Here is a 22,211-nt window from a genome sequence, read left to right as displayed (position 1 = left end):
ACCCAAACATCTGGCCACGGCAGGGCGTGAGATCTCTTCAGAGAGCGAGCGATTGATTTATATAAAAGCAGTTTAGCTCTCTCTCTCTCTCTCTCTCTGTCTCTGGGCTCTCCTGTGTCTCCACCATGCTGGGTCAGCAGAAACATGACACACATCACATCGGAGAGCAGTTTTCAGTGTTGTCTGGAGGAGAAGTCTGATGGAACGGATGAAAATAAAATGCCTGAATATATCAGAATAATGAGGCAATAGCTACAGTTAATACTTAAATAGATCAATACATGTGTGTGACAGGTCTTTATTGAGGCAGCAGACGATACATGTAGATTAGATCTTTATAAATTGTATATACACCGTAGAAAAATGTCATACACGATTAATCAAGAGCCAAAGAAGCCTGATATAGTTTCATTTAAAATAACAGTAAAGTCATGTATTTTGCAGGCAGGTATTGTGATTCTGAGTATTTAAAAAAAAAAAACATTTTTCAGACGTTTGTGTTCTGGTTGTTAAAAATTCTACAAAGCAGTGAATCACCAGTTTATAAGATTCATCTGTATAACCTGAGTCATTAAAGGTGCACTGTGGAGTTGTGAGAAATGTTGAGAGTAGAGAAAAATCTTTACTGACTGAGTAAACAACACAATTTTAAAAACTGATTTACTGTGTTCGTACCTGAAGGACCGTTCGGAGTAACGACCTTATTAGCTTTCAACAATGTTTTGGGGACCTTACTCCCCTCGAGGACGGCTCATCTACATAGAAATATATCAGACAACCATGTCAGAGTGTAAATAAGTAAAAAGTTTGAAACTACCTAGTGCACTTTTTAAAATAAGACCCTTGACATCCCCCTGGAACTAACTGCCCGTTTTCCACAGAACAGTGTTATATATTGTATATTTTGTCGAATATTAACAGGAGAAAGACATCTAGGTTAGGATTAGCACACAAAAATCTACTTTCTGTAAGCTATTCATTTGATTTAATTGTAAAGTAATAATTTTCTGATTCCAGCTTCTTAATTGTGATTTTTCTGACAGTAAACAGAATATCTTTAGGTTGTGAACAAAACAAGATAATTAAGGACGTCATGTTGGGCTTTGGGAAAACACAGGAAGACACTTTTATACACCAAACAATTAATTAAAACAATAGATTATTAGACAATCAAATTATTATTAGTCGCAGCCCCAGACAAAATATTAGAAGCAAAGATGAAATCAATATTGAGAAAGTTCAATCATCATCTCTCATACAGCATCAACACAAATCATCACAAAGACAGAACTTATTGTTGGGTTGTTGTATTGAATAACATTATATTGTACAGGTGTACCTCATAAACTGGCAACTCACAGTTGGCTCAGATATGTTATGAATATTAATCACAGAAACAGGCTCCTATAATATCATCCATAATCACAGTTTCCATAAAAGATCATTATCATAATAAAGCGCAGTATAAGTGCAGTTCATTGGCTGTTAATCACAATGTAAGATCCTTATTATTGAAGTAAAGAAAGAGATTAGAGTTGGACTGTTTGAGATTTAAAGATGGCTGTGGAGTTTCCTGATGACTTCTCTCCACTTGTGGATGGGCGGGCTGCCGCTGGCCACCAGCCTCCTGAGGAGGCTGCAGGGCTGCAGGTGGGGCACGTCAGGGTGAGCCTGGTGGTAGTGCTCCAGCCTCTCCAGGACCTTCGCCAGCCCCACCATGCCAGCGTAGAACATGGGACCTCCACGGTGCCTGGGCCATCCGTAGCCAAACACATAGATGACATCGATGTCTTCGGGTCCGGCAGCTATTCCGTCCTCCAGGATGTGGAAGCCCTCGTTGATCAGGGCGTAAAGGCAGCGCTCCAGCACCTCCTCGTGGTCTATACGTCGGGCCACCAGGCCGTGCCGGGCTCGGTATCCCTCAAGAAAGCTGTGCAGCCATGGATCAGACCTGGCAACTCGACCGCCAGGTTTCTCATACTGGTACCATCCCCGGCCTGTTTTCTGGCCAAACCGCCCCTGCTCACACAGCAGGTCTCCCAGCGGGCTGTACCTGCGGCCTTGTCGGACTCTAGCTGATGGCCCTGATGCCAAGCCGGGCTCCACCAGCCCATCTCCCTTCCTAACTCTCCAGCCCACGTCAAGCCCAGAGAGGTCAGACATCCTGAACACACCCATGCTGAAACCAAACTCCTCCAGTGCTCGATCTACCAGCTCGGGTGTAGCTCCCTCCTCCAACAGGTAGAAAGCTTGCTCAATGTACGGCTTCAGCATGCGGTTCCCGACAAAGCCGCGACAGTTCCCAACAGCCACGCTCACCTTGCCCATTTTCTTCCCCAGCTGCATGGCGGTGGCCACGGCCTGAGTAGAGGAGCGCCGCCCATACACCACCTCCAGCAGCTTCATGACATGGGCGGGGGCAAAGAAGTGCATCCCGACCACCAGCTCTGGGTTGCGGGTTTGTGAGGCCAGGTGGTCTACATCGAGTGCAGAGGTATTGGTGCAAAGGAGAGCGCCTGGTTTACAGATGGCAGACAGCTGCTGGAAGAGTTTCTCCTTCACGGCCATGTCCTCAAAAACAGCCTCGATGACCAGGTCGACGTCTGCCACAGCCCGAATGTTCCCGCTGTAACTGATCTTATCAGACACAGGAGCCACACCACGTCTCTTAGCCCCTCGCTCCAACATGCCGGACACCGCCTGCTTTGCCTCCATCATCTGTTTTTCCTGGGTCTCTACGGCAACCACAGACAACCCCGTCTGAGCCAGGGCCACTGCAATGCCTCTCCCCATGGTGCCGAGACCTGTGAGGACAAATGAAAAAGGGCATAAATTACTTTCTGTGCTCTACAAACTGAAAAATAGTTTTAGCCCGGAAGCTAAAAGTTTCTCCAAAGCTCGTAGTTTTAATGCACAAGCTGCTGAGCGTCACATATCCAGACTGTCATACATCCAATCCTCCCTGCAGGGAAGAGAGTTCATCCATTTACACTCAGCTGAACTGTAAACGAGGGCTAAGTTTCCACAGGCAATGTGAATTAGGAGTCAACGTGTTTGTGCCTTATGAAAACACAGACAAAGAGAAATTAAAAGCCTGAAGCTCTTACCAATGACAGCTGCCTTAGGCACAGGCACAGGCTTGCTTGTGTCCCAGCGGGCGCCGCTGGGTGTGCTCCACCTGCCGACGGCTCTCTGTGCAAAGAAACAGTACTGCAGCGCTCGGGCCTGGCCTGAGTTGAAGAGAGTGGCCATCAGCTCTCTCTCCCGCTCCAGCCCTTCAGCATAAGGCAGGGTGGCAGCCGCCCGCACTGCCTGGACACATGCAACTGGTGCTATAGCTCCACGGGCGCTCTTACGCACCTTCTGCATCGCATCCTCGAACAGAGCATCCAGTTCAGCCGGGCGCGGGCACGGGAAAGTGCTGATACGACGGGCATCCAAAGACTGACCTGAAACAGACACACAGAAGAAAAATGGCTCTTTGCTTCCACTTAAAAATTAAGATAAATCAGAAAATGTACTCTGCAGTGACATTTCCGCCTGCATACGTTTATTTTCTAATCGGAAAGTGCTTCCTAGATTCTATTAGCAGCACTTTTTTTCCCACTTTTCCCAATTTTTCAGCCAGCCCTCAGTCCGGGTGTAATTGGCCACTCGATTACTTGATAGCCCAGAAGCTTCTAAGAGCGAAGTGATTTGACGGACCATTTTCAAGATAATTGGAGGGACTCTGCCGGTGCACTGTTACAGTTCACCTTGAATAACACTGATCTGAAAATGAAATGGAAAAAAGCAACAATTTAGTTCCGGGCAAAATAAGTTGGTAAATTTCCAACTCTGAGAGCAAAGGGGGGGGGGAAAATTGAATTTTTGTGATTCTCAAGCCTGTGAGCACAATACCAGAGCAATTTTCCAGGTGTAACTTCATGTGAAGATTTATTATTAGAGCCTCAAAACTTTTTCTACGACATGTCTGCAGGGAGTTAAAACTGGGGACAATGAGAGCGTAGAAGGAGAGGGCCACTCTACAACCTTGTTAAAAGAAAAATCTTAATTCTTCATTCGCGTCTCCGCTGACATGATTACACGAGACAGTAGTCAGAATCCTTCACAGCTCTGCTAAATTACACTCAGCCGTGGGTCTGGGCCAGAAAGTGGGTCATCATGGCACAGCTTAAAGGGACAGCAGCCGCATCTGATGGGTTATCTCCACTTAGTTCGATGACTAACAATTTCATCTAATGCAATTAAGTCTGCATTAATACACCACAGAGGAAGAATTACTGGTGTCAGGTGCAGTAAATGTACATTCTGCCTAGACTGAAATGTCAATGAGATGCTGTGTGACACTGCAATGTGAGTCCAGTGTACTTTGGGAGAGCATTATTGCAGCGGTTAATCTGTAAATGGTTGAGCTGAAACGATGGATTTGTTGTGCGGCGTGTGGAAGGCCTGGTCGTCCTGACAGATGTAGCGGGCAGATGTTGCAACTACTGGGGTAAAAAAAAAAAAAAAAAGTTAATCTCGTCACCAGCAGAGCCTTGAATCTGTGCGTGTGTGTGTGTGTGCATGAGACTACATCAGTTTAAACTGCTTTTTTCCCGAATACAGTACACACTCATGTGCCAGTTTTACGCCCTGTTTGGTGTTTTATGTTTGCATCTATGCATGTGACAGATTCCATCTATTCACTGCTGGGTGACTCACCAGCCGTGCGTCTCAATGTCACACAACATTCACACTCGCTTTGTAAATTTAGACACACATTCAGCGTCTCCGTTTAACGCCCCTGCTAATCAACTCAACGCTGGAGTATCCGTTGAAACCTCGGCAGATTTTAGTCCCATCTCCTCAAATCTCCCATCTTGTGTGCTGTTGGCTCCTCCGTCTGACTCACTCTAAGCCTCGGCTTTACGAACAACACTCACTTTCTCACCCACTCACAGTCATCTTGGCAGTGTTGTGCGGAAGAAAAAAAACATTAGTGAAAAGCATAAGACTGCAATCATCTTTTTGATGATATAAGGTTGTTTCACATGCAATCCTGCAGACTTTCTGTTGACATTTTGCACTGTGCCGACATTGTTATCTAAAGGTGCAATATTAGGCTAGCTAACATGTTTCACAGCAACTTTAAAGTCTTAGAAAATAGCTGTTTATGCCAAGTAAGCTCAGAACATTCAGTTGAAGATCACATCTCTGTAGCAAGTAACCTGCGACCCACACTATACTCGTGAAAACATCCTCACAAGTACATTTCATGCAAAGGAATCAAAGGCTCTTTTACAACCAGAGCTCTGCTCAGACGAGGCACCTTCCCCCCGTGTACAAAAACACACAGCAGAGTGGGTGGTGTGTGTTTTAGTTTACGATGCCAGAGGGGCTAAAAAAAGTCTTTAAAGCTTAAAGGAATAGTTTTACATTTTGGTAAATGTACTTATCACTTTGTTGCGGAGAGTTTGATGAGAAGTTTGATACCACTCTCATATCTGTATGTTAAAGTTGCTTTTGTGTCTGTGTTGTGCTGGAGGTTTATCTTATCAGATATAATTTCTAAGCTAACTTTAGCTAGTGTCTCTCTCTGTTAGCGAAGTCCTTCACAAAGAAATCAACAGTCCAGCAGCATTAAACAACTTAAACAGATCATCCACAGGCTCATATAGGCAACCGAAAGAGACAGGGGAGGTCACATTACAACCCACTCACATTTGGACAATAATGTGATTAATACATATCTAATGCTACAAAGTGTTACATAGAGCCCCTTTAAAGCTAAATGAAGGCAATGGTTAGCTTAGCTCAGCATAAAGATTGGCAGTAGGGAGAAACGGCCAGCCTGGATCTGTCCGTCCAACAAATAATATCCCAGCAAAACCTCAGCAAACCTTTTTTACACTTGGCTTTTTGTACAATTTTAAACAAACGATAATATGATGTAATTAATCAGTTAGTTTTAGAGGAGCCAGTGGGCAGATTATAATTTTTTTAAGTGCTAGGCAGGGCCAGGCTAGCTCTTTTTAACTGTCTGTATGCCAAGCTAAGCTAATCAACTGCAAGTGCTATATGTAAATTCTAGCATGACAGTGATTGCGATATTCTAATCTAACGCCCAACAAGAAACAAAGATAATTCTCCAAATGTCGAAGTATTCCTTTAAAATAGAAGTACAATGCACGAGGAAGAATAATCAACTTCATAAGAGTAGCAGTGGAAAAATTAAAGCATGTCAGAGAAATGCATGATAAATAATCTCAATGTTTCCGGTGGAGCCTACTTGTGTTTGTCAGCATCATCATTACGTACAGTACCTAAGCTGAATGGGTTACCCTTCGAACAGACAGAGTAATTATTCCTTGCAAACTGCAGGGACGTGGCACACTTTCACCCTCCTTTCTTAGAGTAAATAAGTCTGATCCACATGCACAGGGAAATCCTCATCCTCCTAAATGACTGGTGAAGGCCCATTATTAATATTCTAGGAAAGTTTGTCCCTTTTCACCCTTCTAAATAATACAGCAAAAGCAGTGAAGACATCAGAGCACATCTGACAGAGCCATGAAACATTCATGGCTTCAGCAGTGGAGGATCTGCCTGCTGTGTTTTCTGCTTCCTTTGACTTTCACAACCTGCACGCCGACACGTCTCCAAGTTGGACTTGCCCAAAATAACTGCCCTGGGAGGGATCTCTCTTCCTTCAACTGAGTACATTTTTAAACCTGTGAAGAGCGAGTTGATTTTATACCAGCGGGCACCGTATGTGTGCCATCCGTTTTTCTTTTGTGTCTCACCTGCAACATTCAGGGCAAACTTCACAGCTGTGTCCACAGTGTCGTGATCAGTAACCTGATCCACTATTCCAAGTTGAAGTGCCTCAGCAGCAGTCACATGGCGGCCTGTGGGAGACATGAAGGGCGTAAAAGGTCAATATGGGTGGAGTCAGACGTTCATCAATTACTAGATGAGGAGGAATTAACAATGAGCTAAACTGGTGATAGCGTCACTGCAAAACCTCTTGTTTGATTATGCTGTCTGTCTTTTAATCAAATTAAAAAAACAAATGAATAATAACAGCCTATCTGAATTTTTAAATTCTAATTTGGACAATTTAAACAGAGCAGTGAATCACAGAGAAGGCTCCTACAACAGTGCGCATGATCAAACTAAACACATGCTGACCTCTGCTGGCCATCAGAGTGAACTAGCAATCTTTGGGTGACAGCAGCTGCTCTCTTCTGTAGAGGGGTTGTGTGCAATGTCAAGCAAATATGAATAACTGGTTTTCATGGTTATAATGTGCAGGGACATCTGCATCTGCATATTTGTTGGACTTAAAAAGCAGGGGTCGACAAGCAATGGCTTTTTTATTTAAAGCCGATACAATACCGATTAACAGAATAATATCAATTTGATACAGCCCAGAGTATTTCATGGTACTTTCTACTTCCTCTCCACTACATTTATTTTATACATTGAGTTATCAGTTACTTTGCAGATTCAAATTATTTTATTGTTTATAGGCTATCAATTGTGATGTGTAACCAATCAGATGAAGGTGTGGGCGGGACAGTGTGTGAGACGATGTTGCATCAGAGCCAAAGATGCAAATACTGTAATTAGTTAATTCTATGTCATCCCTAATAATCAGTCTACCCCTTCTTAAAAGAATATAATATAACTAGAAACATTTGCATTTCCTACGAAAATACAGTGTGAATGCTGAAGACTGAAGCAAAATCTGCTGAACGTACTGACGGAAATGCATACACTATAGACTGAATGGTCGGGATTTTGCAGAAAAAGCAGAATTTTCCGATAGCTGGAAAGGCAGAAAGGATTAAAAGCAATAGGTTTAATGGGCTAACAAATTTGCACATTTTGATAGCTGAACAGTTTCTCTAGCTGGACATGAAGTTGTATGTTTGAAGGAGTTGAAAAGGCAGAAACATGAATATCTAAAAAGGCTAAAAAGCTGTAGAGTAACAGGGCTGAAATAGCTTAAAAAGGAGAAAGAAGGCAATAAAGGTGAAAAGTTAAAGCCTGACGAGGACCAAAAAAGTTTAAAAAGGTGAAAAAGGATGAAAAGCTGTAGAGTAAGAGGGCTGGAAGAGGTTAAAAAGGTGAAAACATATATAAAGCTGTAAAGTAAGAGCACTGCAAGAGGTTAAAAAGGTGAATAGAGGATGAAAAGCTGAAGAGTAAGAGGGCTGGAAGAGGTTAAAAAGATGAAAACGTGAAAAGCTGTAGATTAAGAGGGCTGGAAGAGGTTCAAAAGGTGAAAACATGAAAAGCTGTAGATTAAGATGGCTGGAAGAGATAAAAAAGGTGAAAAAAGGATGAAAAGGTAAAAAGATGTAGAGTAAGAGGGTTGGAAGAGGTTAAAAAGGTGAAAAGAATATGAAAATCTGTAGATTAAGAGGGCTGGGAGAGGTTAAAAAGGTGAAAAAAGGATGAAAAGGTAAAAAGATGTAGAGTAAGAGGGTTGGAAGAGGTTAAAAAGGTGAAAAGAATATGAAAATCTGTAGATTAAGATGGCTGGAAGAGATAAAAAAGGTGAAAAAAGGATGAAAAGGTAAAAAGATGTAGAGTAAGAGGGCTTGAAGAGGTTAAACAGGTGAAAAAAGAATGAAAAGGTGAAAAGGTTTAAGGGTGTAAGAGCTCAAATAGGTGAGAAAAGGATGAACAGGTAAAAAGATGTAGAGTAGGAGGGTTGGAAGAGGTTAAAAAGGTAAAAGAATATGAAAATCTGTAGATTAAGAGGGCTGGAAGAGGTCAAAAAGGTGAGAAAAGGATGTAAAGATAAAAAAGTTTAAGGGTAAAAGAGCTCAAATAGGTGAGAAAAGTATGTAAGGTAAAAAGATGTAGAGTAAGAGGGCTTGAAGAGGTTAAACAGGTGAAAATAGAATGAAAAGGTGAAAAGGTTTAAGGGTGTAAGAGCTCAAATAGGTGAGAAAAGGATGAACAGGTAAAAAGATGTAGAGTAGGAGGGTTGGAAGAGGTTAAAAAGGTAAAAAGAATATGAAAATCTGTAGATTAAGAGGGCTGGAAGAGGTCAAAAAGGTGAGAAAAGGATGTAAAGATAAAAAAGTTTAAGGGTAAAAGAGCTCAAATAGGTGAGAAAAGTATGTAAGGTAAAAAGATGTAGAGTAAGAGGGCTTGAAGAGGTTAAACAGGTGAAAAAAGAATGAAAAAGTGAAAAGGTTTAAGGGTGTAAGAGCTCTAATAGGTGAGAAAAGGATGAACAGGTAAAAAGATGTAGAGTAAGAGGGTTGGAAGAGGTTAAAAAGGTGACAAGAATATTAAAATCTGTAGATTAAGAGGGCTGGAAGAGGTTAAAAAGGTGAAAAAAGGATGAAAAGGTGAAAAAGTTCAAGGGTGTAAGAGCTCAAATAGGTGAGAAAAGGATGAACAGGTAAAGAGATGTAGAGTAAGAGGGTTGGAAGAGGTTAAAAAGGTGAAAAGAATATGAAAATATGTAGAGTTAGAGGGCTGGAAGAGGTTAAAAAGGTGAAAGAAGGATGAAAAGGTAAAGAAGTTTAAGGGTGCATGAGCTCAAATAGGTGAGAAAAGGATGAAAAGGTAAAAAGATGCAGAGTAAGAGGGTTGTAAGATGTTAAAAAGTTGAAAAGAATATGAAAATCTGTAGAGTAAGAGGCGTGGAAGAGGTTAAAAGGTGAAAACATATGAACAGCTGTAGAGTAAGAGGGCGGAATGAGCTTAAAAAGGTGAAAAAAAGCCTGAAAAGGCCAAAAAGTTGTAGACTAAGAGGGCAGAAAGAGGTTAAACAGGTGAAAAAAGGCTGACAGGTGAGAAGGTAAAGGCAGAAAGAGGTTACAATGGCTGCAGACATGCTGCAGCAGGAGCAGAAACACAGACGAAAATGTCCCCATAAGGAATGAATGGGAGAATGCCTCCCAAACTCCTGCGATTCTTGAGAAAACTGTTATAGTTATCGGCAAAACATGTTACATGTTGAGTAACAGGAGACATTGCTGAACGCACCCATGTTATTTTTATTTCTGTAGAGTGCATAATGAGGGCACAGGAGCGAGAGACAAAACATGTACCGCCTGCGATCCTCCAGAAATTTTGGCTCAAAATTAACATTGCGGCTTATGGGGAACATTCAGGAGTGCTTGTCGCTCTCGGGCTTCTAAATCCAAAACCGTAAGTCCTACAGCTGAAATGAGACCATCAGCTGAAACCCAACAAGATTTCCTACATTTATATGCCTATATTGTCTATGTCAAGTACAAGATGTGGGATCCAAATCAAGCTGAAGCAAAAAAAAATCCCGTTTTCGGAGCTGCTCCTCACTCTGGGGTGCGGCAGTTGATGATGTCACGCACTCTAGCTCACGCAATACACACCCATTATAAACTCAGAAGACGGGCTTAAAATCCTTAAAACTAAAACTGCGACCATTTCAAAACCGTACAAGATTTTTAAAAACTGAATACAAGGTCAATAGTTCAAGGTTTTGTGATTCATTTAAAGTTTGAATGGTGTCTCTCGCTCAACGTATGAGTAACAAGAAGAGGTTGAAAGTCGATGAGTTTTGAAGAGGATTTGAAGCTTTTCCCATCTGCTGCAATGTTAAATTTTTTTTGGAAAAAGCTGAATAGCTGAAAAAGTTGAAAAGTTGAAAAGTTGAAAAGCATAGGGTTGAAAGGGTTGAAAAAGCTGAACATTTGAATGTTTGAATGGTTTGAATAGCTGAACGTATGCTGAAGTTATAGCAGAATGAAATTTGAAAAAATCCCCATAAGAATGAATGGGGAAAATTTTGCATTAAAAGCTTAATATTTCCAAAAGTATAAAAGATTGAAACGAGAAAAATAGACCCGATCATGTCCTAAAAAGGCTGAACATTTTGATATTTGAATGGTTTGAATCGGTCAAGATTTGTAGGAGGAGATAGGTGCCAAAAAACGTACGGAAGAAGAATAATAATAACTAGAAACATTTGCATTTCCTACGAAAATACAGTGTGAATGCTGAAGACTGAAGCGAAATCTGCTGAACTTACTGCCAAAAATGCATAAAACTATAAGGTTGAATGGTCGGGAATTTGCAGAAAAAGCAGAATTTTTCAGAAGCTGAAAAGGCAGAAAGGCTTAAAAGTAATAGGTTGAATGGGCTAACAAAGTTGAACATTTTGATAGCTGAACAGTTTCTCTAGCTGAACATGAAGTTGTATGTTTGAAGGAGTTGAAAAGGCAGAAACGTGAATATCTAAAAAGGCTAAAAAGCTGTAGAGTAACAGGGCTGAAAGAGCTTAAAAAGGTGATAGAAGGCAAAAAGGTGAAAAGTTAAAGGCTGATGAGGACCAAAAAAGTTTAAAAATGTGAAATAGGATGAAAAGCTGTAGAGTAAGAGGGCTGGAAGACGTTAAAAAGGTGAAAACATGTGAAAAGCTGTAAAGTAAGAGGGCTGGAAGAGGTCAAAAAGGTGAATAAAGGATGAAAAGCTGTAGAGTAAGAGGGCTGGAAGAGGTTAAAAAGGTGAAAAAAGGATGAAAAGGTAAAAAGATGTAGAGTAAAAGGGATGGAAGAGGTTAAAAAGGTAAAAAGAATATGAAAATCTGTAGATTAAGAGGGCTGGAAGAGGTCAAAAAGGTGAGAAAAGGATGAAAAGGTAAAAAAAGTTTAAGGGTGAAAGAGCTCAAATAGGTGAGAAAAGGATGTAAGGTAAAAAGATGTAGAGTAAGAGGGCTTGAAGAGGTTAAACAGGTGAAAAAAGAATGAAAAGGTGAAAAGGTTTAAGGGTGTAAGAGCTCAAATAGGTGAGAAAAGGATGAACAGGTAAAAAGATGTAGAGTAAGAGGGTTGGAAGAGGTTAAAAAGGTGACAAGAATATTAAAATCTGTAGATTAAGAGGGCTGGAAGAGGTTAAAAAGGTGAAAAAAGGATGAAAAGGTGAAAAAGTTCAAGGGTGTAAGAGCTCAAATAGGTGAGAAAAGGATGAACAGGTAAAGAGATGTATAGTAAGAGGGTTGGAAGAGGTTAAAAAGGTGAAAAGAATATGAAAATATGTAGAGTAAGAGGGCTGGAAGAGGTTAAAAAGGTGAAAGAAGGATGAAAAGGTAAAGAAGTTTAAGGGTGCATGAGCTCAAATAGGTGAGAAAAGGATGAAAAGGTAAAAAGATGCAGAGTAAGAGAGTTGGAAGATGTTAAAAAGTTGAAAAGAATATGAAAATCTGTAGAGTAAGAGGCCTGGAAGAGGTTAAAAGGTGAAAACATATGAACAGCTGTAGAGTAAGAGGGCGGAATGAGCTTAAAAAGGTGAAAAAAAGACTGAAAAGGCCAAAAAGTTGTAGAGTGAGAGGGCAGAAAGAGGTTAAACAGGTGAAAAAAGGCTGACAGGTGAGAAGTTAAAGGCATAAAGAGGTTAAAATGGCTGCAGACATGCTGCAGCAGGAGCAGAAACACAGACGAAAATGTCCCCATAAGGAATGAATGGGAGAATGCCTCCCAAACTCCTGCGATTCTTGAGAAAACTGTTATAGTTATCGGCAAAACATGTTACATGTTGAGTAACAGGAGACATTGCTGAACGCACCCATGTTATTTTTATTTCTGTAGAGTGCATAATGAGGGTACAGGAGCGAGAGACAAAACATGTACCGCCTGCGATCCTCCAGAAATTTTGGCTCAAAATTAACATTGCGGCTTATGGGGAACATTCAGGAGTGCTTGTCGCTCTCGGGCTTCTAAATCCAAAACCGTAAGTCCTACAGCTGAAATGAGACCATCAGCTGAAACCCAACAAGATTTCCTACATTTATATGCCTATATTGTCTATGTCAAGTACAAGATGTGGGATCCAAATCAAGCTGAAGCAAAAAAAAATCCTGTTTTCGGAGCTGCTCCTCACTCTGGGGTGCGGCAGTTGATGATGTCACGCACTCTAGCTCACGCAATACACACCCATTATAAACTCAGAAGACGGGCTTAAAATCCTTAAAACTAAAACTGCGACCATTTCAAAACCGTACAAGATTTTTAAAAACTGAATACAAGGTCAATAGTTCAAGGTTTTGTGATTCATTTAACGTTCGAATGGTGTCTCTCGCTCAACGTATGAGTAACAAGAAGAGGTTGAAAGTCGATGAGTTTTGAAGAGGATTTGAAGCTTTTCCCATCTGCTGCAATGTTAAATTTTTTTTGGAAAAAGCTGAATAGCTGAAAAAGTTGAAAAGTTGAAAAGTTGAAAAGCATAGGGTTGAAAGGGTTGAAAAAGCTGAACATTTGAATGTTTGAATGGTTTGAATAGCTGAACGTATGCTGAAGTTATAGCAGAATGAAATTTGAAAAAATCCCCATAAGAATGAATGGGGAAAATTTTGCATCAAAAGCTTAATATTTCCAAAAGTATAAAAGATTGAAACGAGAAAAATAGACCCGATCATGTCCTAAAAAGGCTGAACATTTTGATATTTGAATGGTTTGAATCGGTCAAGATTTGTAGGAGGAGATAGGTGCCAAAAAACGTACGGAAGAAGAATAATAATAATAATAAATTCCAGAAGAACAATAGTGTGAATGCTTGCAGCATTCACACTAATAATAAATTCCAGAAGAACAATAGTGTGAATGCTTGCAGCATTCACACTAATTAACTATAAACTTTGTGATAGTTGGGCAAGGTTATCCTATCTATGCTACCTGTGGTGATAAGGTTCAAGGCAGCTGGGACCCCGATAAGCCTTGGCAGACGTTGGCTTCCTGCTGCCGCTGGCAGAAGACCCAGAGTCACCTCTGGAAGCCCCAGTCTGGCCTGGAAGGACACAAAGGCATAAAGTCTGATGAATGGAAGGTGCTGAACACAGCAGGACACCTTTCTCTGAACTGTGGGTACATTGTATAGAAGTGTGAAAAACTCAAAAATATGTGGTGGTTAAACTACTACTACTGAAGGTTCACACTACCATTTAAGACAACCCTGTCAGTCCGACACTGATGCAGCTCGACTTTAGAGAGACAGAGTGAGATCATAGACATGAACTGACTTTAGAGTGTGCGACTCGATAATGACAGCCAAGCGCCAACTCGAGGCCTCCACCTAAAGCGCTCCCCTCTATGGCCGCCACCATTGGCTTGTTCCCAGCCTCGATGGCGTGGATCATCGGTATCAGATGAGGCCCTGTCATCTTTGTCCCAAACTCCTTGATATCTGCCCCTGTTATAAAAAATTAAACTGATGATGTTATCACTGGGCGCAAAAAGAAAGACAACATGAAACGACATGCTGTACCATAAGGTCCATCTTTGAAGTAATATACACACAGCAGGAGACTCATAAATATTCTTCAACAGTTTACATCTGAAGTAAAAATGAGAAAGTCATGTCAACAATGTGATGTTAAGGAAATAGAAAAAACTAAGAACATGTCTGTACCTCCACAGAAAACTCCATTCTGGCCACGGATAACCACAGACTTCACCTTTGGATCACTGAGTGCTTTCTCGACTGTGTCAACGATGCCCTGCCTCACCGCTGCACTATATTAAAAAATGACATGTTTTTACATGGTGAGGGATTAACAGGTTTGCTAAAGTGTAACCTTTTAATCTTAGTAGTTAGACTTATTAGACAGTATACACCATTCTGCTACAGCCATTTTCTACAATTTAAAAGTAATATTTTGTTATCAGACAAAAATATATATATATTATATATGGAACATGTTTCTGTAAAAATGGGGCAGCAGTGGCCTAAAAAAGCGAAATGGGCAGGATAAATCCTTATGTGATAAGTTCCCCTCCTTCACCACCACTCAGGTGCCTTTGAGCAAGGCATTTAGTCCTTCACTGCTCCAGTAGAGCTGCATGTTGACATCAGGATTTGTTTAAATGTGCCATAACACCGTATAAAAAGTCAACATGCAGTAAAATTTCACTTTCGTTCAAGGTACAGAAGTATTGTCAGCAAAATGAATTATAATTATAAACAACGATTATTTTAATTATCTATCGATCTGCAGATATTTTCACAATTAATTGATTCATTGTTTAGCCTAAAACAATTACGAGTATGGGGTCAAGTCTTCAAATTGCCTCTTTTGCCCAACCAACAGTCTGAAACCCAAAGATTCTTTATTTCATTTCATCACAAATGACAAAATTAAGCAGCAAATCTTCACATTTAAGAAGCTGGAACCAGCAAATGTTTGACATTGTTGCTTCCAAAAAGGAGTGATCAATATATAGTTGGCAATTAACTCTAGACTAATCGATTAATCAACCAATAATTGCAGCTTTAATCCAAAGTATTGATTATGCAATACAGTCACAGCAATATGAAACTTTACTATTATCATTGTCATTATTATTAATATTATTATTATTATCATTATTACAGTCTTATTTCCATGTAATCAGCAACATTAAGTTGTAACAGCTAAAGAAGAAGCTATTAACTTTTTACAAACTGCTCATATTTCACAAGGCCATCACACATTTGTTGTGTAAACACTTAATAAGTAACTGCTGTCAGATAAAGGAAGTGGAGTATAAAGTACAATAATGAACTGTGAAATATATTGCAGGAGTAGCATTTAAGTAGAAAATAATGGAAAAACTCGCCTCAAAAAAGTACCTCAAATTAAACTAACGTACAGTACCTGATTAACTGGGCTTGTTTAAACTGCAGCACTGATTTAACTCAAGCTTGCCCTGTAGCGCCACCCTCTGTCAAAAAATATATATAACTTTGTTTTGCCTTTACTGTTTTGTCTGACAAATCATGTTATTCTTATTCGTGCACGAAGTTTGCACCTTTTCTTGTGCAAGTTTGCAAAAAGCTACTTCAGCTCTAATGCATCTGTAAAAGGCTCCCAACATACGACACAAAGTAAGTCTCCCTACAAGATCACACATAAAAACAACATCAGCTCTCTCACCTCAGTGCGTTTACAGGCGGGTTCTGGAGAGTGATCAGGCCGACGGACCCCGAGACAATACTGAGCTGAGCCATCGAGTCAGTCTATCAAACACTGCGAGCTGTCGCACTTCTTTTGAGTGTGCAGACTGAACTTTGTAACTTCACTCACTGCTGGCAGGACCACATCACCTTTTACACACTTCTAGCGTACTCTCAAATGGTCTTCTTCGTAGAGTGGATTTCTGTGCGCATCTGGCAGTTGACGGTAACCGCTCGGATCACTACCGCCCCCACCTGGCCGGGAGCTAATCAAAACTAAAACTGTCTTTTATGATTCTTTTATGCATTTGTATCAATTAACATGTCTGTAGAAATGTGTAAATGTATGTGACATTGTATGTTGTTAGTCAATATTCTACTACTAATAATATACAAATTCATTTTTTTATTTTTAGCTGTACTTTATGCACATGTTTATGTTCCCGTCCTATGTGTTAGTAAGTTAACATACATTAAAAGCAACTTAAGGCAAATTCCTTGTTTGTATCCAGCCTAATAATGTTGCTCGGCTAACTGCTAACTAGCTTCTTGCATGTTACTTATATTGAGATATTTTTGTTACATTTAAATAGAGGTTAATTCGTTTATTTTTTCATAGAGATGAGCAGTTTAACCAACACAGTGGCACCTGGTGGACAAACTGTGAACACATTTAGACCGAACACTGAACAGAACCGTTGCTAGGTTAGCTAGCATAAATCCACAAGATGTCGCCCATGGGGGCTGACAGAATCCCAACTGCCGTTGAGCTACACGAAGAAGAAGACGAAGGCGAACCAGCGGTTGGCCATTGTTTCTCTCTGTGGCTCCCTGACTGTAAGGAGGAAGAGCCGGGTCCTGGCTAAAGTGAGGAATATGCGCTCACTTGTCGGACTAATCTGTGTTATTGTCGCAGCCAGTTGTTACCTGTACTCTTTGTCTCTGTACCTTCCTGCCGGACCTCGACTTCGTCCTCACCAAACTGCCGACAGACAACATGTGGAGCAAGCGGAGTCCGAGCAGCAGCCCGCTGACAGCTCCGAGGAACCCAGCAGGTGACTGACAGCAGCCTCGAGCCTTCAGTCAGACAAGATAAAGTCTATAATTTTCTCTACAATTATCAAAGGCCCTTTTAAAATGTAGGGTACTGTGGCGGTACTGTCACTAATGCTAGCTAATACTAGCATCATGTCACCCATAGATGAAGCGCATTCATTATATAGCCACTTATTTACATGAATTCTTCATATCAGATTCGTTACACAATTATGTCATACAGTAACAGATTAATGGATTAATCTGGTTTCTACTTAGAATGAAAAAACTGCTAAAAAGTGACTGTCAATCCACGAAAAGTTAAAACGCCACTTCTCTTCCTTATCAGTAGCCAAACATCCAAGTGGCCAAGTTGTTGTCAGGTGCTGATGATTTTAAAATGAGGATAAACAACCACCAGCTGCTATCATCGTTGTCCTTATACTCATGATAAATGTCAATGGTCAACAAAACTGTAATCAGTCTTAATTTTATTAGTGAAAGTACTAATTGTGTCAGTGGTCAAGAAAATTGTGATGCGTTGAATGACACAGGGCTCCACCTAATTATTCCATTATCACTTAATCTGCCATACTTTCCCTCAATCTACTCATTGATTAATCAACTAATTAACTAGTTTTATCGCCAGTAGACACCAGAGCTGACCAGTACTTAATTTTTGGGCAGATGCCGATACTGATACTAGGGAATTTAAAAAATCAGATATCGATACAGCAGCACATATACACACATTCTTTGTAGAGATCTCTGAACAGAGGCAGGATATTTAGTTGTTTAAACATAAACTGTATTGTCAGAAATCACATCAAAACATAGTGGATTGAAACAATAAACTTCACTGGGAATTTACTCAATTTCTTTCTGTCCTATAATCTCAAAAACAGTTTTCATATCGGTGCATATTAGACAATTTATACATCAATTTCAATATGTCTATCATTGACCGTATCGGCCAATAATACCAGTCAACTTGCAAGGAACCTTCAGAAATGACTGAATAATATGATTTGTATTTTTTAGCAGCACTATGTCAGTACTGAAATATTTTTGATTGCAGTTGTATCTTTTGTCCATGTTTAGCAGCCTTCTCTCTTCATGAAAGAAGAATTGTTGATGTGACTAACTTTCAGTGTGCACGTTCTCGCAGGTTGAAGTTCCCTTCAGATCTGGATGAGCTGCGGGAACTGGCTGAGCTCCTGCAGTTCTACAAGACGGAGCACACTGGATATGTCCTGCTCCTCTTCTGTAGCGCATATCTTTACAAGCAGTCCTTTGCTATTCCCGGATCCTCGTTCCTGGTAATGTAAAAAAAAAAAATTGTTTAAAATGTTTCTCTGTGCTGTGCTGATTACCCAAAATAACAAATAAATAAGAAATTTAGCTCGCATTTGACCTGCATGTGGCGTGCAGCTCTGGTCTTTCTTTAAAGTGTCACTACAGCAGATAAAAATACACTCAGCCATCTCAAACAACAAAGGCATGTCAGACTCTCCTTTGAGTGTCAGCCATGCTAGACTTTTGTGACAGTTTTCTTCCCAACTTGTGTTTAATCTGCATAACAGAGTGTGCAGCACAGAGAAGAGGCCTAAACCACACACCACACGCTGGTTAAAATGACTGTCACCCAACTTCTGACACTTAAAACCGCTGTTAGATCACAGAGTTTCCCTGATGCAGTAGATCTGCATGTTATCATTACACACGCATTGATGAAGTCTTGTAACCCGGGCCTTCTCCACTTGTCATTGTGCAGAACATTCTAGCGGGAGCTATATTTGGACCATATGAAGGACTGCTGCTCGCCTGTGTGCTCACCACTGTGGGCTCCACCATGTGCTACCTCCTCTCCCAGGCCTTCGGAAAACACTACATCGTTAACCTCTTCCCTGATAAAGTCTCCACGCTACAGAGGAAGGTAAATTTTTAACACCGTCCACAACTCACTGCAACAAATATTAAAACTGTTGGTATAAAATGAACTGCTCTTCAGTGTGTGTAGATCTTTTACATAGTGAGAAAAGGATCTGCACAGTGCTGACAGTGCACTGCAAAGGTCTGAATGTCTTCACATTACTTACACATGATGCTAACAGTGTGCCAACACTGTGTCCACACTATATTTCCTCCTACTTAAAAGGCTCTGGCAGTGCACGTGGGAGCGCTCGGTTGAAGCTCGGTTGGTGTAAAAGCTGCACTTTTTGATTGACATAAGTTAATGCTATGGTAACAGAAGGCTGACTGCAAGGCTAAGAACAAGCATACAATGCTTAGGGTGATAAAAGCACAACACTCACTATCAACATTCAATGCCGGCTCCACAAATGAGCTTTTCTGTCTCCTGTTATGACATCATTTGTCTGATAAAGCTCCGGATAGACAGATGAGGCCAGAACAAGCGCTTCCCTCATTTTCTTGGTTACCAGGGTGACAAAGTGACAAGTCCCATCTCATGTAAATCTATGATTGGCTGCCTGAAAAAAAGAGCTACAGCGAGGACACCAGCAGCTTTCTGAAAAGTTCAGAGGTTTTCAACTAGAAGCACTCGGGGCAGCCGGACAAAACAGACGGAGTGCTCTGAAAAAAAGATGCTGGGTGCCTTTTCTCTAGGCGGACGCATGCTGCTGCTCTGTCTTCATTGTGAAGAAGTGAAAAAGGGACCATGACAACCACCAAAGTACAAAAAAGAAAGTCACATCTACTGTCCCTTGGTAGATTGGTACATGTCGTTTAACATCTCACCCTTATCCTCCAGGTTGAGGAGAACCAGGACTGTTTGTTCTTCTTTCTGCTCTTCTTGAGATTCTTTCCCATGACTCCCAACTGGTTCCTGAACATGTCAGCGCCGATTGTCAACATCCCCATCACTTTCTTCTTCTGCTCCGTCTTCATTGGTATGTACATAGGGATCAGCTGATTGATAGCCATTAAAGCTGTCAGTAGGTGATTCACATTCAGTTAAATCATGAAATCATGAAAAGGCTGATTTAATGGTTGGTCATGTTACGTTGCATGTCAGTTAATATGACAGCCATATTTGTCCCTCTGTCAAACCATAGGTAAATGAGTTTCAAAGCAACAAGTGGCAGTTTAAAAGCTTCAAAGTGCAGTTTGCCAGACCTGTTGCATAACTGCCAAAGTTATCGAACATTCAACCTAATGCAGCACCTCTTTGTAGCAGTGTTTTATTGTGTGCCGTCAGATTTAAATTATTGTGTTGTCCTTTTTACTAGAGCATTTCACCCAACTTGTAAAATTAACCCTCCTATAATGCTACAGCTACAGTTGTGTGTGTGGTCGATCTTCTTCCACAGGTCTCCTGCCGTACAACTTCATCTGTGTCCAGACGGGCGTCATGCTGTCCGAGGTGTCGTCGCTGGATGACCTGTTCTCCTGGGAGCGGCTGCTGCAGCTGCTGGCCATCGCCTGCATGGCTCTGCTGCCCGGCGCCCTCATCCGCCACTTCAGTCAGAGGCGTCTCAAACTGGATGCCCCATCGCCGAACGGGCTCGTCGCAGATAAGAAGGTCCAGTGATTTGTCCTCGTAATGAGTTTGTTTCCCTCCTTTGACGCCCTTTGTGTGGCGACTCTCAGAAAAAAAAACTTTATGTACACACGTGAAAATGTTTATTTTTGTGGAGGGTTATACTTCTCTGGAGCCACCAGGAGATGGAGAAGACTGGTCCGGTGGGATGTGAATCCGACTTTTTTGTTTTACCAAATGTTGATGTTTCTGTGCCACAACTTGTGTGGGCACAACATACACAGTTTATGTATATAGATGTATGAATGTACAGCAAATATAGGGAGAGAGGGAGGGATTTTAAGGAGATGTTGCTCTTGCACTCTTGTATAACAGTGACATAATTGCTTCAATGTAAACAGCTGGTTTTTGAAGTGCCTGTCATGCAGTCTACCTCCAACATGTGGAAAGGTTAATAGAAATGGAACAGCCTACACCTTTGTAATGCCTGGATGGTGTGAATTATATACAATGGTTTTATTAACTTGAATACCAATCGTGTTTGCAGCATACAGTATATTATACAACTTGAATTTGTATTTGTTCTTGTTTGACAGTTGCATTTTGCAGTTTCTGTATAAAACCTTATCCTGTCTGAGGACAATTTGTAAAATTTTCAACCCTGAAAGTCTTTTAAATTGTATAATTGGCCCCAGGTTCAGTTCAGGCGTTGTTATAAGAAACCAGTTGAATCAGGACTTCAGTGAATAAATGTGCATCTCCGTTTTATCAGTTCGGCTGAATGATATGCAAAACCCTCAATTATTAATGATTATTTTAAAAGATGTTCCGATTACAATATGAGTCATTATCGAGTGGGAAAGGGATTTTTTCTTTTATGTAGTGTTCACTGAAAAAAAAATATGAAAGTGATAAAGATTTTCAACGGGCACTGTGCCAAACAAGCACATTCCCTCTCATCTGGAGAATATGATTTGTAGGCCAGGGCATCGCTGTAGCATGACGGTTCTTCATTTTAAAATGGTATGTTGTGAAACACTTTATCTTGATCAATAAAATTGCAGTCCCTTTGATTCGGATATTGCATTTAGCCATTATCTCTCTCTTCTGTCCTTCTAATCGGCTGGATTCTTATCTGAAAGTGAATGTGCAGTGAATTCAAATCGAGCCTTAATGTTGCTGTAAAATCCTCTTTGCTGCCTCTTTTCACGGTCCTTATGTCTTTTGTACAGTCCTGGTCCAACAGCCTCTAAGTGTTTTTTTTCTTCATGTGGGTTAAAGGATAAGTTCACCCAAAAGGGAAAATTCAGTCACTGTCTACTCGGATTCATGTTGATGCAAAGTCGAGGGAAGTTTTTTAGTCCGCAAAAACATTTCTGGAGCTTCAAAGCAAAACAGTGTTGCAGCAATCCAAGTCTCCAGAAGCCCTGCGATCCGTTAGCGTCAATTTGGGATCTCAGGGTTTTAGAAGACTTAAGTTATGTCGTTTTTGCTGCAACGCTGTTTTGCTGTGAAACTCCAGAAATGTTTTGTGGACTACAAAACTTCCTCCGCCTTTCCATCATCCATTAGGGCAAGTAAATAATGTCTGGATTTCTAATTTTGAGTGAACCGTTCCTTTAAGATGTAAACTAAATGTCAGCTTTAAGTTTCTTGAAAGATGTAAATGATTTAAGGTTTCATGTAATTTAGTTTGGCTGGTGTATTTGTGGTATGTCAGATCACAAACGATGTGGCAACTTTGATTTCAGAG

General features: G+C 40.8%; 2 protein-coding genes across 3 annotated transcripts; one reads left to right on the top strand and one right to left on the bottom strand.

Moving 5' to 3' along the window:
- Positions 1-282: 282 nt before the first annotated feature.
- ehhadh (enoyl-CoA, hydratase/3-hydroxyacyl CoA dehydrogenase) lies at positions 283-16,039 on the bottom strand. 2 transcript variants are annotated; one of them, XM_030427585.1, is made up of 7 exons: positions 15,902-16,039; positions 14,398-14,501; positions 14,009-14,178; positions 13,665-13,776; positions 6,789-6,893; positions 3,108-3,449; positions 283-2,804 (listed from the first exon to the last, which is right to left on the bottom strand). In XM_030427585.1, exons 1-7 carry the CDS (start codon positions 15,973-15,975, stop codon positions 1,552-1,554), a joined length of 2,160 nt encoding a protein of 719 aa, XP_030283445.1. In that variant the 5' UTR covers positions 15,976-16,039; the 3' UTR covers positions 283-1,551. The 2 variants fall into 2 exon arrangements, with proteins under 2 accessions (XP_030283445.1, XP_030283446.1); XM_030427586.1 differs by lacking the exons at positions 14,398-14,501; positions 15,902-16,039 and having other exon boundaries at positions 13,928-14,128.
- tmem41aa (transmembrane protein 41aa) lies at positions 16,016-21,544 on the top strand. The gene is made up of 6 exons (XM_030427590.1): positions 16,016-16,147; positions 16,541-16,976; positions 18,125-18,275; positions 18,731-18,892; positions 19,730-19,868; positions 20,289-21,544. Exons 2-6 carry the CDS (start codon positions 16,798-16,800, stop codon positions 20,507-20,509), a joined length of 852 nt encoding a protein of 283 aa, XP_030283450.1. The 5' UTR covers positions 16,016-16,147; positions 16,541-16,797; the 3' UTR covers positions 20,510-21,544.
- Positions 21,545-22,211: the final 667 nt, after the last annotated feature.

Source organism: Sparus aurata, chromosome 9 (assembly GCF_900880675.1).
Source record: "Sparus aurata chromosome 9, fSpaAur1.1, whole genome shotgun sequence".
NCBI classification, from domain to species: Eukaryota; Metazoa; Chordata; class Actinopteri; order Spariformes; family Sparidae; genus Sparus; species Sparus aurata.
Note: the sequence above shows the minus strand (reverse complement) of the source record. Positions and strands in the feature narration are given on the sequence as shown.

Coding starts and splice junctions, on each gene's coding strand:
- ehhadh (XM_030427585.1), bottom strand. CDS start 15,975: ATGGCTCAGCTCAGTATTGTCTCGGGGTCCGTCGGCCTGATCACTCTC. Junction 14,502..15,901: donor CCGCCTGTAAACGCACTGAG/GTGAGAGAGCTG, acceptor TTTTTAATATAG/TGCAGCGGTGAGGCAGGGCA. Junction 14,179..14,397: donor GAATGGAGTTTTCTGTGGAG/GTACAGACATGT, acceptor TTTTTATAACAG/GGGCAGATATCAAGGAGTTT.
- tmem41aa (XM_030427590.1), top strand. CDS start 16,798: ATGCGCTCACTTGTCGGACTAATCTGTGTTATTGTCGCAGCCAGTTGT. Junction 18,276..18,730: donor TTCCCGGATCCTCGTTCCTG/GTAATGTAAAAA, acceptor GTCATTGTGCAG/AACATTCTAGCGGGAGCTAT. Junction 19,869..20,288: donor CTTCTGCTCCGTCTTCATTG/GTATGTACATAG, acceptor CTTCTTCCACAG/GTCTCCTGCCGTACAACTTC.